General features: G+C 38.8%; 1 protein-coding gene across 1 annotated transcript in view; it reads right to left on the bottom strand.

The window, feature by feature from the left end:
- MAN1A2 (mannosidase alpha class 1A member 2) overlaps window positions 1-19,688 on the bottom strand; it is a 138,857-nt gene that overhangs the window by 16,716 nt on the left and 102,453 nt on the right. The window contains exons 9-10 of the mRNA XM_017814630.1: window positions 7,484-7,599; window positions 2,017-2,236 (exon numbers count right to left, since the gene is read on the bottom strand). Of these exons, the coding sequence (XP_017670119.1) occupies window positions 2,017-2,236; window positions 7,484-7,599 (336 nt within the window). The remainder of the gene's footprint in view (window positions 1-2,016; window positions 2,237-7,483; window positions 7,600-19,688) is intronic.

Genomic DNA, 19,688 nt, shown 5'->3' on the forward strand with positions numbered 1-19,688 from the left:
AAGACACAAGAAAGGACAGCTCTAGTTGTTTCTCTAAAGAAAAGAGCTGCCTATCCCCAGCACAGTCTCAGCACCTTTCTGTCTCTTCTGGGGATGCTAAATTGGGCAAGAGTTCTCCCAAGTCCATAGGAAAATCAGATCAACTCTCCCCTTTGCTGGCTGAAACATAAACCTATCAGCTGAAGCAGGATGACTGTCTTCCCTCTGAAAGAGGTTTTTTTCTGCAATCATCTAGTTCTGTCATTAAAGTGTACAATTAAATCTCAAATACTGCTGTTAAAGCATAATGAAGAAGTTGACATTTTGCACATGTAAGTTCTTTATTTTCTTTGAAAAATCAGTCCAGAAAATAAAAACCAAAACACCCAAACAAAAACAATCCACATTCCTGGGACTGCATGACTGAACAAAAGAAAATGAAAATTGCAAATTTATAGCTGTCTGTATAACTTTCAGTCTTGCTTGCATGTGTGTTCCTATACGGTCATTAAATATGTAATCAAAACTTTTATCTCCCCCATCTTTTGACTTATTTAGGATACAGAATAAGCATCTGAAGGAATAAAATTAGGTCTGCTCAAACAACTGTAAATTTAGCATTGCTTATTTTTAAATGTCGAATTAAACATTTAAATGCAATTTTTCAGAATGCAACAATAGCTACTATGTCCTTCCTTTGTTCTTAAGCATCCTCATATTTTTTTTTTAATGCTGTTGCTACCCAAATAAAATTATCACTTGTGTGACTGAATTATTTAAAAAGACAGGCAACTGTACAATGATACAATGGAATACTCTGAATAAATACATGAATTCTTATCTTAAAATTGCTTGAGTTTTAGTTACCATTACTTCTACTGCAAAGTTATTTCAGAAGCTCACTTCTCTGATGGTTACACATAGCCATTTCCAATTTCTAACCTACATTTATTCATAGTGAGCTTAAAAATCTTGCTCTTGTTACAACTGTGATCTTTTATATCTTAAAAAACAACTATTTCTTTTCAGTGTTTACCCTTGAGATGACAATAAATTTTGTCCCTTCTTTGGTATTATTTTTCTAGCCTGAGCAGGCTGATCTGTCTTAATTTCCCCATTGAAAGATACAAGCTCTGTCAGTTTAATTATTTTTTTGGTCCTTCTCCTCACTTGTTCTGTTTGAAATTCAGATTTGTACAGAGTATTCTGGGTGACAAATTACACATGCCTTCTAAGGCAGTCTTAATATTATCTAATCTCTGCTGAAAATTCTCCCTCTGATACAGACTAGGACTGCACTGGCATTTTTCGACTCCCAGTTCAGAGAAAGAGCTCCTGCCTTTTTCTACTGAACTTATTTCTGACAGTCCAGTTCTCAAAATCTTCCTGCTTACTGTTCTGAGACTCTTCCATTTTAATTATGTCTTACAACTTTATAGTCACTCTAAGTGCAATCAGCACACTTCAGCTTTATGCATCAAGGTCACTACTAAAGACATAAAACAAACCTGGTCCAAAAGACTGACCTTGAGAAACTTCCAGCCCAACAAGGAAGTCTGATATTGCCTCCTCACTAGTCAAGTCTTTGGTCTTCTTACAGTCTGTATACTAGTTTTCATCCTCTCTAGTTCAATTGTACTTACCCAGAATGCACTATTACTAAAACAGTAAAAAGTATATTTACAAATTTTTCACTCTATATAACTGTAAGAACAATACACATGAAACAAAATGCCCTATATATCTGTGAGGACAAGAGCTCACACAAATTGCTTCCTCCCTGTATCTATATAACCTATCTTCGCTGACCGACCCAAAAATAAGGATAAACATGCATGAAGGAACCATATTAAAGTCTTGTTTTACGTTTACTCACCATGATGTAGAGCAGAAGTAAATACATAGATGTTAAAATTTATACTGGTATAAAACTAGAGCATGTTAGACAAGGCATAGGTCCATAACAAATCCTAAAAATAATTACAACAGTTGCTGTATTCCAGCTATTGAAATAACTAGATTAACAACAGATCTTACTTGTCCTGTCATACGACTCATGACATGTATGTGCAATTTCAGCTCCAAGCTGCAAATAATGTCCAGCTTTATCATCTCTGGAACCATCTGCTCCAAGGGCAAACATTCCCCCTGCAAAACAGGTCAAATGGCCCATCTTTCTTTCAAGATGCCCGTTCTTCCACTCTCCAATGAAGGTCAGTCCTCCATTGGACTTTCTGATGAGATGTTTTTCTATGGCCTACAAAAAGATTAAGAGAACTTTCAAATATTGTTTCACATGCAAGCTTTACATATTAACTCTCCTTCAAAGAACAAAGTACTGTGTTCAAAATTAAAAAAAATGTTCTCCTTCTTTCAAATTCACTTCTGAGCAAATTCACTTCTGAGGAACAAAGAATATAATTTCAATGCACACAGAAAAACACCCTAACTGCTAACAATGCTAATGAAATCAAACATAGGAAAATCACAGCATAGATAACATTGTACTTTTAGTTGAGAATTCAGCACTTATTTTATGGCTCAAACAGTATTTGTCTACCTGTTACTTCTGAGAAGTACCCTTTTGTTCCTCTGTACACTCTGTGCCTACTCACAAAACACAACCATGTTGGAAACTTTTGATCAGCAACATATGTAAAGGCAGCACCTGTACCCTCAGTCAGTGCCAGGAACGCACCAGCCACCTTCTGGCTTCTCCAAAGCAGCTCACTAATTACACATGCTCAAATGATGGGTGAGTATTAGAGCTGTTGTTCACAAAAAACATTATCATTTTATAAGTGAGGCCACTGCTGGTTTCTTTTTGCACAGTTGTACCAATATATGTTGTTGCTTGTGACTTAAAAATTGTATACTTCTCTTAGTAAGAGGAATAGCTGATCTTACTTTCTAAAGGTTGAAAACTAGATGGAACAAAATTTGCTTAAGCCTCTTTCAGAGAGGTTCACAGTTCCCCCCAATCTGCTGTAGTACTTTCTATGTTTAGCATTAGACACTCAAAAAGGCAATGAAAGAGAAGTGCTGGTCTGCATTCCTGTTGGGTTAATTTCTTCACTAATACTACTGACAGATCCAAAGTTTGTGCTTATGGCAGGATCCAGTGAGAAGAAAGCGGAAATAACTGACAGAGCAGAAATCAATAAATCTCTGACAGCTGACAGTGGTTTTCTAACCATCATGCAAATTGGCATTAAGGACTGGCATGATATCATAGCTTCTGCTGCTAGGGAGCCTGATGTGGTTAACTGTACAAGCCTCATTTGTTCTCAAAGTACTGGTACAGGAAGTACTGGATCTGCCGAAAACTGCCACTGAAAAGGATACTCAGATCTGTAAGCATTAACTCTGTTGATTCAGTTATCCTAGACTGTGACAAAACTGACATTTTTTGACCATATGGTACTTAGAAGTTGAATCCTCTTTGAAGGAAAGCCACTTTTACTATGAGGAGCAAGAGGGAATAAAAATGTATGAATTATTTATTTCCTAGAGGAAAACATTTTTTTCCAAATGTTGTGTGAAATTCCCTTTTGAATTGTATCTTTTTGTAATTTCATAACTGTTGAGGAGTAAATGGTTGCAGAAGCTTTTCCAGTGGGACAAAATTGCCGTAGTTAGCACCAGGAGACCCAGCGAAGGCCAAACTTATACACTTGTCTGAGCTACTCCTTTATTCCAGACTTGCTTTCATGGTTTGACTGAAGAACATGTTCCAGGTGCAAAGTGCCACTCTTCTGAACAGAGAACACAACTTCTGAACTTGAACATCACAGTCTTGTAGAAGGGGGAGTTTTTGAAATTTGAAAATCAAGTTCTATCAGAGGAGGTTTAGGTCGGATATTAGGAAAAGGTTCTTCACCCAGAGGGTGGTTGGGCACTGGAACAGGCTCCCCAAGGAAGTGGTCACAGCACCAAGCCTGACAGAGTTCAAGAAGTATTTGGACAATACTCTCAGGCACATGGTGTGACTTTTAGGGATGGTCCTGTGCAGGACTAAGAATTGCACTAGATGATCCTTCTGGGTCCATTCCAACTTAGGATATTCTGTGATTCTGTGCAAGACCTGAATATTCTCTATCTGATGTTCATGCTTTCTGTGCTTTTTATGACTAAAAAAATAGCATTTTCTGAGTTGACTTGCAGCCATACTTGCCATTTTGTGACAGTCAAGCACACTGCTGAATCTTTCCTTTAGCTATCCTAATGTTGTGCAATAAGAAAGGGTGAGGATCAAATTTGTGAGCCTAAGAGATGAGACTACTCAAGGCAGCAGATCAAAAGAAGCTCCCTTATCCTCCAGCTGATGTGAGAAGGAGAAAAGACAGTTGAAACCAGACTAGAGGGGAGGTGAACACAATGGTGAAAGCAAAGTTAAGAGGCCCACCCTCAATTTTTATCACCACAGAAAATTCCCAACAGGTTTCACAATTTCAGCTTCTATCACAACTGTGAATATACGTCCCAGGATATTCCAATGAAGTGTCCTTTACAGTGGAAGACTGCATTAATGTTATACAGCACAGAGATGTTACAGATATATAACTTGTTCGTATTCTTGTTACAAAGTACATGGTGACCTGGATAAGGCTTCATTTGCCATGGATCAGAAATCATGACATCTGAAGAACAGATGCTGTACTTTTCTTCTTCTTAATACCTCCAAGGAATGAGATATCACTGCCTACTGCAAGACTTGAGAGTGAGGTTATGGTTGTCCAACTTCCACTCACCTCCCCATAATACGCTAAGAGAGTGAAGAGTGGCTGGACAGAAACACTCTTTTAGACTGGTGGGTGCTGAGAACATTTCCAACTCCGTGGGAGGAATGTGATCTATACCATTCCCCTTCTGCTTGCACAAACGACACAAAGAGCTTCTGCTCCACATTTTGAAAAACCAAGAGTAAGAAGTGTTAGCTATGGAGGAAGACCTAAGTTATAGGCAAAAACAAAAGAATGGTAAGGGAATGGGCTCTTAAAAATATTTTAAATAAAAATTCAAATTGCAATTACACAAAGCAAATCCTACTTAATAACTCTTTGCCCATGTCTTTCAGTGTCAAGAAGGACCTGGGAGAAACACAAATCCTGAAAGAGAATTATGTTCCACAACGTATAAATCAGCATAGTTCGTGCAGATTCAAATGTACAGAAGTGGGTTTAGCTGAGAAAAAGCCGAAGAAACCATCTGATGCTTGGACTGCAGGTCATATCACACATGAAGTGGGAACAGCTCAGCTCTTCCTCCCTCCTATCCACAGTGTGTTTTCACCGGGTCCCAATTCTGCTTCGCTCTGTCTCCCTTCAGAGACAGAGATTTGCCCATACAAAAGGTTTGCAAGACGGCTTACAGTGAAGAGGATGAAAGGGAAAGTTTATTTCCTCTAATTTTGAAGTGCTCACAATTTAGGAATCTGAATAAAATATTTCAACAGTAACCAGAATGGATTTTAAACATCAATTTCTAAACATTTTTAAACCCACAGGACCCATTAAAAGTAGCTTAATAAAAGTATTCAACTAATGTTTTGAACTAGTAATGATGACTTTAACAAACCCTAGAAAGCTAAGGAAGTTCAAAAGAACTGGGGAATAGCTGACGCTTTACCAGTATTTTAAATAGAAAATAAAACAATCATATAAAATGAATTATGTAATTTCAAAAATAAATATTTGATTGATACGTGTATGCTGATACTGGGAATATTAGAAATTTCAGGAATTTTCTTGGCATTTTACAATATATTAGTCCTAAACAAATCAAAGGCAGCACATACGAAGTGGACTAAAAGTTTGCTTGCCAGAACAGTTCAAAGTAAAAAAAAAAATCATGAAAAAAATCCTCATCTCATGAAGATTCTACAAAGGTACTTTTATTCAACACTGGGCAGCATTTCTAACAACAATCTGCGAGAAAAATGCTAAAAAGAATTTGGAGATGACACAAAAATTGATACAGCTATAGATAGTGATAAAGAAAAAGTCAGTCCTGTAAAATCATTCAGAACGGGTGACAAAACAGGTTTTGCCTGAACAATGTGTTGTAATAGAGATAAGGTCAAACACTGAGGAACTGGGAATGTAAATCACAGTAGTAGGAAAGCAGTAAATCAATGACTATAACCAGCTTCAGAATAAAGCAACTGGAAAGTGCATGATGGTGTGAGGCAAAGGTTAAGAGTGTAAACACAGCTCCTAGTCGGACAAAGAGGAGAAAACTGAGAAGAAATCAGGTAATAACAGATTAGAAGAACCATCACCTGTTGTCTCCATACTGAAGACCCTGGAAAGTATGTAAAAAGCTTAAAAAATAACTCAAAATCTGTTTTATACTGTGAGACTAAAGAAAACAATGCACTTTTTCTCCAGGAGAGAATGACTATTATACCTCTGATAGTAACCAGCTACATGATGCAGATAACACTTTAAAACAACGTAGGAAAGGAAAAAGTTCAAGTAACTCGAAGTCAAATACAATCAAACTCAGGTCAGGAATAAGACATATTACATCTTCAAAGTAATTTTGTCCTAGAACTTTTACTATATCTCTTTTAAAATGGTCATTTTGAGAACTCCAAGAACAGGTGATTTGCTTTAGGAGACCGACTGTACTAAAACTAACTTTGAAAACCTTGTGTTGAAAAAAAACAGGGCATGCACAGAGTATGGAACACATCAAGCACCAACCACACTTCTGCACTAGGACAAGACTACATGGTCCCTGCTGCTACCACAGCTCATTTGCCTAAAATTAGCTTAGTTACGCTCTACACATCTTAACTGTACCTTAGGCACAGTGGCATAATGGGCATAAGAGAAGCTGATGAGAGAAGATGCCTGGGTGTGGGGAAACTGAGAAAGTAAGAGCTGGGCAGCATAAAGCTCAGAGCCACCACAAAAAGGCCCCCACCCCAAATCCTACTGAACGGTGCAGCAGTACTGCCCTGTTTGGGCAAGCACTACTTGATCTGTGAGAGGGCATAAGACCATATCACAAAAGAACCATAGAGTAAGGAATAGATATGAACTACATTTTACAAGATAAATATAGAATGTAATACATAAATGCCTTAGAAAATAATAAAAAGAATAAAACAATTTGGGACTTCAAACTCCTAGAATGATTCTGAACACTGGAGAAAAATTACTTGGTCGTTCTGCACATATCTTAGGGTTGCCAGATCTCTTCCTAATAAACTATAGCTTGGGCTTTTACATTATACCATTTTGGACAAGCTGATTAATTTTAGTACAATAGTCTGCATCAGATGTATTCCACAATAATACTTTTTAAACTCTCAGAGTGAAAACTAGTATTATTCATCACTTGATTTCTTAAAACTTACATAATCAAAACAAGTCCTGATGGTGATTTTTTTTGCTTAGTTGTTGGGGTTTTTTTTTTTGGGGGGGGGTATTTTTTAATTTTTAAAATCATTAAAGATGGTTCCATTGTATTGGAAAACTCGATGAATTATAATCACCTCAATTGCATCGTCGTACATTTTTCTTGCCTCCGTGTCCATCTTGTCTGACATAAGCCAGGCTTTCAATAAATATTCATAAAAACTGTCTCCCAGCCCGCCCACGGATGTGTGATCTGTAGAAGGGAAAGAGGGAAGAGAACAAAAAAATGTTGAAGTTGTTATGTAATAGCACCTTAATTTATTCAAAACATAAACTTATGTTTTTAAGGCCTACTGCTGTAGAATTAACATTCTAAGCCTGTTTAGCAGGACAAAGCTACACTGCACCCTATCCCCTCCAAACTTACTTCATAGGCATGGAACCTGCTGCATGTGTTCACTGTTTGTCATTCTGCATAGGGGGCTAGCCCTCACATAAAAAACAAGGTAGTTACTCGACAGACCAATGAAGTCCTCAAATTAAATGTTCTTATTGAAGTTATTTTAGTCAAAAGGGAGGCAAACTGTCTTTGCAGTGTACAACACAGGACCTGCTCTTTTTTGCCATGCCCGAGCAACCACACGGAGCCACACTATGTGCAACAGGGTAAAGCTGCTTGACTATTAGAAGTCACCATTACCAGCACTGGACCTCCTGACACACAGATTTTGGTTTTGTCCTCTTTTTTTTTTTTTTCTTTTTCTTTCAGAGGTTGCCTTTCACAAGTAGCATCATTGCTATTCTGTGCTGACAGACCACATGAGATCAATCAACCTACACTTCTCTTTGGGTGAACTATCCCCACAAAAAGCCTACTGATGGTCTGACAGCCTCAGAGCTTCTTTTCCAAACAGGATAAGCACTCCCTAGTACACCCTTCATTCAAAAAGCAGCACACTTCATGAGATTTAATAAGTGACTCCAAACAGAACACACATAACCTTTTCTTTCCTAATGTTACACCCCTCAAAACACTGGCACAAGAACACAAGAACTCTACTGAAGCTAGACAAGGGAAATGTTTAACGCCAACATTGCCACAATGCCAGAAATTCACTGCCCTAAGCATGACCGTTTCAGTCATGCAACTTCCCTTTTACTGCGTGAAGGAAAGATATGATACTTCCTTTTACAAAATACCTCAAAAAAGTATTCTTTGCAGTTTTTCTAGAATAAAGGTGCTAAAGAGGTCGAAACTCTCCTTCTGTTCTTTTTCTCTTCAAGCACCGTCCTGCCCCAGTATGTCGACTTGTCTCTGAAGATGTGGGTAGGAGGATAGAGCTGGTAGGTGCTGCTATCCTAACTCTTCTAGCTGCCTCTTGGCTCCTCTGCTACTTACAAATGGATTTCTAAACAAAGGAAGGAGCAAATGGAGAGCCAGTAGCTTCCCATTTAGTTTCAAGTTGTGAATTTGAAGCAAATTACTTCATGCCCTTCTCTTATACCTCAGAATCTCCTTGACCACCTTTTCACACCCAGTTACTCAATGATTATGAGTTTTCATAAGCTTTCTAGCTCTGAGCTGTAAAAGGACATTCAGGTCATGAGTCACTTTCTCACACAAACGCAAGGGCTAGAAATTACTGCTTCAATGTACAGTTACATCCTTAAGTAGACACAAGAACTACGAGCCTGTGGTTTTCAGAAAAAAAACCCCACAAACCATCACAAGACTTCAAAGCTACGACTCATGTTAGCACTACTCAGGGGCTGTCTTCATCAGAGACATTGTTTAAAACTACTTCTGTTAAGCTGCTGCATCCCCAGCTGAGCTCTGTCACTTGAGTCAGCGCTGCTCCTTGGCCAGATTTCTTTGACAGATGCACTCAGCCCCCAAGGAGGACAGAGTTGTTGAACCCTCAGCAGGATTTGTCTTGTAGCAGCTCCAGCTGGGTTCAGGGCAGGAAAGAGCAGGAAGATGAGTGAAAAAGGTTTATTTTCTAAACAGAGAAATCCATACTCCAGATGAGTTTCCAAAGCCAGTTATCAGTAACATGCCCCATTTCGTGTCTACTTCTTCAGGCAGTCATTTGAGAACTGTCCCTCTCCTGTCAGTAGCTCTTCTTCTCCTTCACATTGTCTCCAGCTGGGATGGGGCAACCCCAGATGTATGTACAGACTGAGACGCTGGAAAGCAGCACTGTGGAAAGGGACCTGGGGGTCCTGGTCAATGGCAAGTTAAATGAGTCAGCAGTGCCCTGGCAGCCCGGAGGGCCAACCATGTCCTGAGGGCCATCAGGCAAAGCATCGCCAGTGGGTCAAGGGAGAGGATTGTCCTGCTCTGCTCTGCACTAGTGCAGCCTCACCTTGAATATTGTGTGCAGTTTTGGGCACCACAATATAAGGAAGATATTAAGCACTTGGAGAGCATTCAAAGGAGGGCAAAGAAAATGGTGAAGGGCCTTGAGGGGAAGCCGTATGAGGAGAGGCTGGGGGCACTTGGTCTGTTCAGCCTGGAGGAGACTGAGGAGAGACCTCACTGTGGTCTTCAACATCCTCACGAGAGGAAGCAGAAGGGCAGGCACTGATCTGTTCTCTGAGGTGACCAGTGACAGGACCTGAGGGAATGGCCTGAAGCTGAGTCAGGGGAGGTTTAGGTTGGATATTACCCAGATTTACCCAGAGTGTAGTTGGGTATTGGAACAGGTTCCCCAGGGAAGTGGTCACAGCACTGAGGCTGCCACAGTTCAAGAAGCATTTGGATGACATTCCCAGGCACATGGAATGATTCCTGGGGATGGTCCTGTCCAGGGCTAAGGGTTGGACTCAGTGATGACTCAGTGATCTTCGTGGGTCCCTTTGAACTCAGCATATTCTGTAATTCTGTTTCTCATCTTAGATAAAAATAGAGGGAACACAGGAACCAGTAGCACCAGGAGACACAGGACTCAGAGCCATCCCCTAGACAGCTTTTTTTGCACCTTCTTCATGTAGTTCAGAGAACAGAGCTGCACAAGACTCTCAGATACAGATCCTACTCCCACTCAGCAAGTGAGAAACAAACGTGGTAAGAAGCTAACGCCTTCCAAGGGCCTTGCAACTCCCAGTAGAAACGTTTTCCCTACTCCTCTATTGCATACCTCACTCCAGCTCTGACCTGCCAAAGAGTTTTCAAGGCTCCTCTCTCATTCAGCAGTGGGCTCCTCCACTCCCCAGCTGATGCCTTTCACAGAGAGACCAGAGGGAAGACCTATCAAAAAGGGCAAAATGATTCTGTTCCTTCATTTTGGCAGCGGGAAAGGGACAGATAAAATATTTCTGGTAGTCACATATGATGGTACTTCAGCAGAGCTGGTTGCATCAAGATAGAGCCGTCTTTATGTCCCTGTCCCCTTCCCTTCTGCAAAAATAGCCAAAAGAGGATGGACATGAAAAGGAGGCCACAGCAGCAGCTGAACTAGGGTTTAAGCACAAGTTTTCCATCTTCTGCAGATGCAATAACTGCACCCTGGCAAGGTCTTCTTCAGGTCTTCTGCTAGTGTCTGAAGGTGTTGCTAAAGCAAGAATCTGCTACATTTTGTAAGAATTGTAGGTAGAAATGACAGAAAATTAAAACACTTTTTGTGACAGATTGTGGTCTTTGACAACTTGCTCTCACCTAGAGTGGAAATGCTAAAGAAATATTTTCCAAGATTCCTTAGCATATATATAACTGGTGAAAACTGCAGATTTGAGTCATCACATATCATTCTCTCCTAAAAACAAAGCTCTCTACCCAAACTTCCCAGGAAGGTCTGGAGTGGTTATCACTTTCTCCTGCTATTTGAGCTACAGCTCAGATAGATTCAAAGATTTAACTCGTCTCAATTCAGAATGTTTTGCTCAGAAAAATGTTTTGCATATAAAATAGACTGAAGTTTTCAAACTGGCTCTAACCTTACATGTCAGTCAAGAGTACTAAAAAGGAACAATTTGTGATTTGAGTAACTGAGTTTCAATCATCATCTTGGCACTGAGCAGTCCTCAGTAATCAGTTGAGAAGGTAAGCATTAAGTTTAAAATGTTTACAAGCGTTTTGAAAATTTAAAAATGGATTTGTTTTTTCATATATTTGATCTACAAGAATTAATTAGCTCTATGTTACTTAAAGTTATTTTGAAGAACTGTTTCACAGTGAAATCCTGAAGCAACATTCATTCCAGATTAAGACAAATATAGCAAAAAGAACAGAAGCATGAGGGCACATCAAATACGGCAGAAGCCACATGTATATGTTCAATGTATACATTTTTAGAACATTCATTCCTTCTAATCAAGACAAATTAAGATATTTTCTTCATACCTATTTTTTCAAATGAAGGCCCAGATGACTGGGCAAACATAAAAGGATTCCAAGTGAAGGATTGCTTTGGAAGTGTAATTTTAAAAGACACAGCAGCTACAGTTGGAAAGAATAGCTTCAACTTTTGCAACCAAAAGCAATTACAAGAAGCCCTGTACTTTTTTTTGGTTTGTCACACTTGAAAGCATATTGTGTGCAAACGTCTGCAGTCAGTCTGTTTGTACGGTCCTTCTTGCCAGAAAGAAACAAATAAAACCTTAATAGAAAGACAATGATATTTAAAGTTCATAGCAACATTTTTGCTCAGCTACTACAAAGGCTTTACATCCTATTAAATATTGGCATTTTTCTTCTTAATAAACAGCACGCAATTGTAAACAAAAAAAAAACCCAAACAACAAACCAATCAATCTCATAGCAATATTTTAATGAGTTTTTAATGCAATGATGAAAGATTTATACTTAGTCAAATATATGCCAAAAATCACATCCATCTCTTTCCAACAGACTGAATGGGGGGATCTTCTTTTAAATCCTCACACCGTCATTATCTAATATTCCTAAAGCTAGTTTCACTCCAAATGATCTTATTCGTATCAGCAATCCATTAGCTCACTGGTGACACAGTCTCCTCTGACAAGAAGCAGGACAATAATTTCACAGCAAACCACAGACCTATGCAGCGGGTCAGACGGGGTATACATACTGTCTGACTGAAATGCCAGTGAATCTCAGCCCCAAATAGGAGGGAGAGTCTGTGCTCTGGTGATTTGTTCTCCGTAAGTAAAATTGGTTCTTTACACATCTGGGGAGACAAAGAAACTTGTTTTTCCTCAGCTAGCTCTTCAGGGTGCAGGCAACAGGACTCCCCCTCCTCGATGACAGGTGAGGCACTGAGGCAGATCTTGCTGTTCTTTCTCTCCAAGACTAATTTTTGGGGATGATTTTAGATAATACTGATACGAGGCATTCACACAGCTCATTCTCCTTTCTCACATATCCAGACCTACCCAATGGCTGTAAATAACTACCTCCACAGCAAGCCAGTTTCCAAATGAATGGCAGTGGTTACCAAGAACACGGTTATGGATGCAGACTGCAAGTTACCCACATGCGTCACTTCCTTTTGTTTACAGGGAAAGTTTGGTTCAGTGAGCAATAACATATTTTCCACAACAACTGAAAGCCCCCTAAAGATAACATTAATAACGAGTCCTGCTCTAATGAAGGTCTACCTGCTCTCTAGAGCAAACTCAAGATGTGTAAATTATTTTTAAGCAGATGGCTTTAAGTAGTTAACAGCAGCTTAATGAGGCAAATTAAAAACAGTTCATGATTTGCTAAACCCTCTCTGCTTTGTGCCTTAATTGTTCAATTGTCATTTCTTGGCAAGGAGCAAGAAAAAAGAAAGAAGCCAGGCATTGTTTTAAAAGCAGCACATAATGCCAGAACTGATGCTATAGGCCCAACACCTGAGGGTGAGGCTTTCTGATAGCCCCGAGCAGATAGGGAGTGAGCCACTGCCCCTCCCTGACCCCAGGGCACATCCTCCTGTCTTTTCATTGCTTCAGAAAGCTTATGCATCACTTACTGCACACAGAGTAGAAAAAAAAGATGTAATACAATACCGAGCAGAAGCATGCTTAGCATGCATAGGCTGCCCTGCTGGAAAGCAGTTCGGTGAGATAACATTGTAGCAGTACATAAGCACAAGCAGGCAGAGATGCAGATCAACTATGCCCATAGTATTTTTAATCCACGAATTGCAACTACAACACTGAATTAATATTTTAAGGTACAGATAGATAGAGAATGACCACGCAAAAAAATTAGAAATTTGGCAATATGTAAAAGAAACTCAAATCTCAGAATTTAAATTGTTAGTTACAGCTCTAAAGTAAAGGAAAACTAACTTAAGCCCGTGCTACACTCCATAGACTGGAAACACCAAAATAAACAAACTACAGATTCATTTCAACAAAAAGAGGAGTAGTACAGAACTACTTTGCAACAAAAGAATGAAGTAATAAAAAGGGAGATTGTTCTTCCTTAAGGATCACAAACTAAATCTTTGACAAAGTGCTACTGTAATATGTCAGAGAAGGAGTTCAAGAATGGAAAAGTTAAGTGACCATGAGGGAACAGCAAAGTGATTAACCTAATATTAACTTTCACTAAGAAACCCAAACACCCCATCACCAGTAGTTGTTAAGGCCTGTACCAACTGGCCTTACACTGCAGAGCCCTCTTTCTTGGTGCAGGAAACTTTCAAAGATTTTTTTTTTTTCCTGTTTGTCTTCAGAGTGGCTCTGATTAAATTTCAGTTCAATCTTTACTTCATGGAGTTGGGCTTAGTGCTCCTCAGCTGCTCTAAATAGGTGCAAGCTCCCCTTCTAATCCTTTAATCCAGAAAGCTGAGGCCCTGGAAATTGCAGCTGCTGCAATTCACAGTAGAAATTCAACCTAAGGATGTCATAAGCCATAGCAGTTGGCTTAAAAGTGCAAACGCTTGTAAATTAACTGCAGCAGAGGCAGCCCTGATAAAAAGAGACGAAGGTGCACTTTTTAGTCAGCTATGAACTACTTATCACTAAGGAACATGTCAACAGCATGACATTTTTTCTGAAAACATGCAGCTCAGTTGGTGCTGATAACACTAAGGTTGTGAGTTCAATCCCCCTACGAGCCATTCACTTAAGAGTTGGACTTGATGATCCTTGTGGGTCCCTTCCACCTCAGAATATTCTGTGAAATCTATGAAGTTCCACTTGTTGAAATCCAAGAAAATCGTAACAGGACTATGTTCAAAGAATGTAAATTAAGGGTGTAATGCCAAGCATTTATAAATTGGGAGATGGCTGAATAGACATTGCTTCCCATTCTACTGTCTGGTAATCAAGCAACAAGAAAAACCTTGCTCAGCTCCTCCCAACCTGGGGATATGTGATCACGCCTGCTCAGCACACACAGCTCTAGAGAACGTAGCAGCTGAAATCTAAATACACCATATGGAGAAAGTAGATGTGAATAATTTTAAAAGGCTTGGAAAAATATGGATGGTTCTTGAGTTCCTTAACTATACTCCTTGAAAAAAGAAACTTTAATCTGTGTAGAATCACGTTCCACTTCTAGTTTCATTTAGAAATGGGCTAAAGCATTTTTATCAAAATTGTTTAAAAAACCCCAGCAAAACAGCTTGGGCCAGACAGAATATTCCAGTTGGAAGTCTGGTAGCTACAAGAAAGTGAAAATATAATCACTTAATAGAAAGTATTAAGCAGTCTTAATAATAAGTCCTACCAGTTTGTCATATAATAAAATTAAGAAAAATTACTTCCTAGAACTTTAGGGTTTATCAAGCTAAAGATTAAAAACTGTCAAACTTGCACAATTCAAGTGTATGCAAAGACAAAAGAAATAATTTGAAACAGACCAGCAAGTACAACTAGCCCAATTAATACATATATTTAGGCAACTAATGTTGTTAGAATCTAACCACTTCTTCAATTACAGAATGTAATTTATGATCCTGTAATGTCAAAGGAATATCCTAATTTGGTATCTTACAACAGACTGTCCTTTCACTCTCAGGAATTCACAGCTGGAACAAATATTTTCTTTTTTTGTATTCAAACTTTCCTGAAACATCAAAACATTCCAGCTATTATTTATAATTCTGGAAAGATTTAGGTCATCTCTCAGAAGGCATGTTCACGAATTAAAGACCAATCAACCCATTAAATCAAGTCCACATGCTAAAATTAGAAACATATTAAAACCTTACATTGATGTTTTTACTGAGAAGTGGCCTTTTATCACCTGAAGTTGTCTTTTCAAGACTATTACACTCGCCCACAGAGCCACCCAAATAAAGCACACCTGCCTCTCTGCAAAGTTTGGAGTCAGTGTAAATCCCACCTGCGCAGGCAGCTTTAACTAAGATGCTGGGATTTGCAGCGGATTGATGGGAAGTCAGGTACATGTTTATCTCTGATGACAAGGTGGCTGTGAAAAGCAGCTAAAGGGTAGTAACATCACCTACTACAAACAATACTGCTGTAGGCATGTGCCCGAAATGCAAAGAGTCGCTTTTGAATAAGATTTCCTACACAGGGGGATTGACAAACTCTTAAGGTCATTACAACCTTTAGTTTAGTCACCATAACCTTCCTTGAAGATCTCAACTCTCCTCTCACTGATTAAAAACAAGAATAGGAGAGAGAGAAACCTTTATTAGATTAAATCTAGTCCAACACTCATCTACAAAATTAGCTGGCAAAACCACTGTCAACAACTTCACTCTCTCCCTTCAAGTTTTATCAAGACCATGGCAGTTTACATATTTACGTATGTACGTGTGTATGTATATCACACATGAAAGCTGACAGTCAAAAGCGATTCAAGAAGCAAGTACTTACGGATTATACCACATGCAATATAAATCCAGGCTACTCTGCCTGTTCCTTTCTCCTAAACTTCTGTCTAAGTATCTCTTACTTTTCTTCTCACGACAAATGCCTGAAATGGCACACACAGCCAGCTGAAGTTTTGGTCACTCTGTAGGTGCTAGGAAATTGTGCCGATTTTAAGACTTACTCAGTCCATGCTCTGTGACTTAGACTGAGCTACCACACCATACGTGCACAGCATTCATCACCATCCCTCTCTTATTTTTGACCATACGGGTTCAAAAAGTGCTATCTGCAAGCTACGTTTTCACATAGACCTCCAAGTTAACTGTCTTCAAAGCCATCAATGTAAACTCTCAAAACCACCCCTAAAACACGTTAACACAGATTAATTTACTGAATTCACAGCGAGGAAAATAAATGTTGAAGCTGTTGTAGGACAAATTTCAAATTCCAGATATTGAAGCACTCCTCACCAAGATCATGCTCTAAAAGTATAGTTTAGTGGTACAGCAAAATGAAATATTCATCTTTCCACAGCAATGTATGCAAGCACTTTCAAAACCCAGTTACACCATATCCAAATAATTTCTTTAGAAATTATTTATAGACACTTCTTTTCAAATGCATAATTCATATACATGTTTAACCTTCCAATAACACTAGAATCTTTAACACGCTAAACAAAACTTTTATTTGTTCACCTTTTTCAGCATCTTGCTCAAAAGATCAGTAAAACGCCTTAACATTGTAGTCTTATAAAAGCATATTCCCTGTAATGTACAGTTCTGCTGTATTTCATTAAAACAAAGTTTTAACAGATTATCTTGCTCTTGGTTCCTAATGAATAAACAAATTCCAATGCAGCTTTTTCTTGGAACACAACTAATTACATTTGTACAAGGTTGTAAAGCAAAAGGGCAAGGGGAATTCCCCAGCAGAGACTACACAGATTATTTTCTATTCCAAACACATGCATGTTCCTAAGAACAGAACATCACAGAATATATTGGAGAACAAAACTAAGGACATCTGCCAAGATGGCAAAAAAAATTAAACTGCAAAGAACTGGCCCCTCCTCCTCACCTGCAAGTGCATGCTTACTGCTGGAAGTCTAGAAATAACGTTGTATTTAGAAAAAATGTTGTATTTATTCATAATACAATCAACTGAAAGCAGATTTCAAGTAGAAAAACCCACCTCAAGAAATGCGTATACCAATGTCCAAACTAATCATCACATAGATCACATATCTCCAGTTCTATAACTGACATTCCAACCACAAATCAAAAAAAGAAATTTACTTGCTAAATCAAATAAATGTGCAAAGATTAATCAGGTTGGAAACTACTCTACAACTACTTTTACAATATATAATTATTTTAATTCTGCACCATTTAATTCCTATTTAAGAGAGAGAAAAATCTTTTCCTTATGCTGAAGGGAAAAAAACAATCTGAGAATTAAAGCATTAGAAATTATTATTCAAAAGTCCAAATAGAAGGTAATTATCTGAAGAGTTTGGGAAGATACTTTGGAATATATAGGCTTACTTTACTCAATTCCCTTCACTTCCTTTTAGGTTATGGATGTTTTGCAAGAACTTGACATTACATTTTGATTTGTCATGACTCATGGCACTGCCAGTTTCTTAGTGTTGTCTAAAGCAGGTAGGGTTACTACTAGATATAATTTAAGATACTTCTGCTAAGCAACGCATCTAGTAAATAAATAAAGGGGAGGAGGGAAAACGCAAAGTACCTTCAAAGTTAAATGAGAATACTAGCAGCTTCAGCTGGCAAAGACAGGAATTTTCCAACACTAGCATCTTTCTCACTACCTGTAACTACACTATCAACCTGTTAATTTATGCTACAATCATATTTTTATCTGAAATATTTATCTGCGGTATTTCTTTAATGTTTTGAAAGACCACTTCATTCTTCAGTATTATTCACTTCACCTGGCAATCCGCAAGGGTTTTAATCTCCCAGAGAGGCACACGTAAAGACTGAAAGGATTTCTTGCTTAACTTTAAAAATGAAAGCACCAATAACTGATAAATAAATCAGTATTTGGATTCCTATCTCTGCAGCACCTTTGAAAGCTTGCATTCAAGAGAACCACTCTTCCTATATATAGATATAGATATATATATACATCTCAATCAGATAGAGTTCATACTGTCAGGGCAATACCCTTCAGCTGACATGCTGATTGTTCTCAGTATTAGCATTCTCACATGGGGGGAATATGCAGAATGTGACAGCATCTTCTTCATCAAAAAAAGTCTGCAGATCACAGGGGCCACTAGATTTGGGTGGCAGAGCCTGGAGGCTGACAGTGGGTCACCGGGCCCAAGGTTTATGTGCCAGCAACTGGAAACACCCACATGTTTGTTTTTCCCAGTGAATTTAACCCTGAGTGCATGTGTGTATGTGTAGTCCATTAGCAAACTTCCAGCTGGACAGCAGGAGATCTGCATCTGAAAAAGCCAAGCTCTGAGCTGATGGCTGCATAAGAGGTCCAGGCTGCAAGCACAGGTATGGGGTAGACTGGGAGCCCTTGCTCATGACCGAAGGATCCATGAACATGAGGACACTTGTGAAGGGTGTGAGTCCATGCATTTATGTGACAGTGAACATAACGAGAAGGATCAAAACCTGGCTACCTGCAGGTATGTTCTATGTGAGCTGTGGCAGTATAACATGTGGGTGCTACAAAGGCAGTGCTGTTGGTGGCGGCCTGTGTGGGCAGCTGCATTAGTGTCCTCTCGCCATATGTGCACACCTCTCTAGGACACATTCTCAGCCTCACCACCAGCCAAAGTCCAAATGGGAACTTCAGCAATCGGATAGGGATGGAGAGACCGGTACCTGTCTGGGCTTCAGTAGCTGGGAAAGAGGAATCCCCAGGTCTTGGAGTCTCATGGATGTAGTGGTTTTCCTAACATCTTTAAGTGTCTTACAAACATTTGTATCAAATTTATTTTTAATTTTTCTTTAAATTCTGAACAATAAATATAGACAGACAGTGTTATGTATTTGATACAATCTCTTATCACAAATGAAAATAGATAGGATGTATTGCTCATGGTTTGTCTATTACCTGCAAGAGTTTAAATTAAGCAGTTCAGTTAATTACCTAGCTCAGCCCAACAACATTAGCCTAAAACCAGCTGTACAGGCAGGCATAAAAAAACTGGAATAGTTACCCAGTATTTCCACTGATTTAATGACAGTAATTTAAAATAGTTTTTATTGGTTTTCCTATATATGAAAATTGTACCATTTTATCTGAAGTGTAAACCTAATCCAAATAAATTAAATCCACAGAAGCTTTCTCTAAATAGTATTTTAAAATTAGAAGTGCTTGGTTTGGTTTAATTTAAGCATTTATTGTTGAAAATGGAAGACCACCTGAAAAAAATGAAATATGCACATCCATAAAGGTTTATTTAAAGGCCAGTCCACAGCACAAGCAACTGGGAAACAGAGGATGTAAGCTTCTCCCACTGAGCCATCTGGGTTGTGCCTCTACTTACTCTGTAGTAACAGGTGCAGGGAACTGAAAGAAGGTGAAAATATCACC

The sequence above is a fragment of the Lepidothrix coronata genome, unplaced genomic scaffold (assembly GCF_001604755.1).
Source record: "Lepidothrix coronata isolate B3197 unplaced genomic scaffold, Lepidothrix_coronata-1.0 Scaffold46, whole genome shotgun sequence".
Lineage (NCBI taxonomy): Eukaryota > Metazoa > Chordata > Aves > Passeriformes > Pipridae > Lepidothrix > Lepidothrix coronata.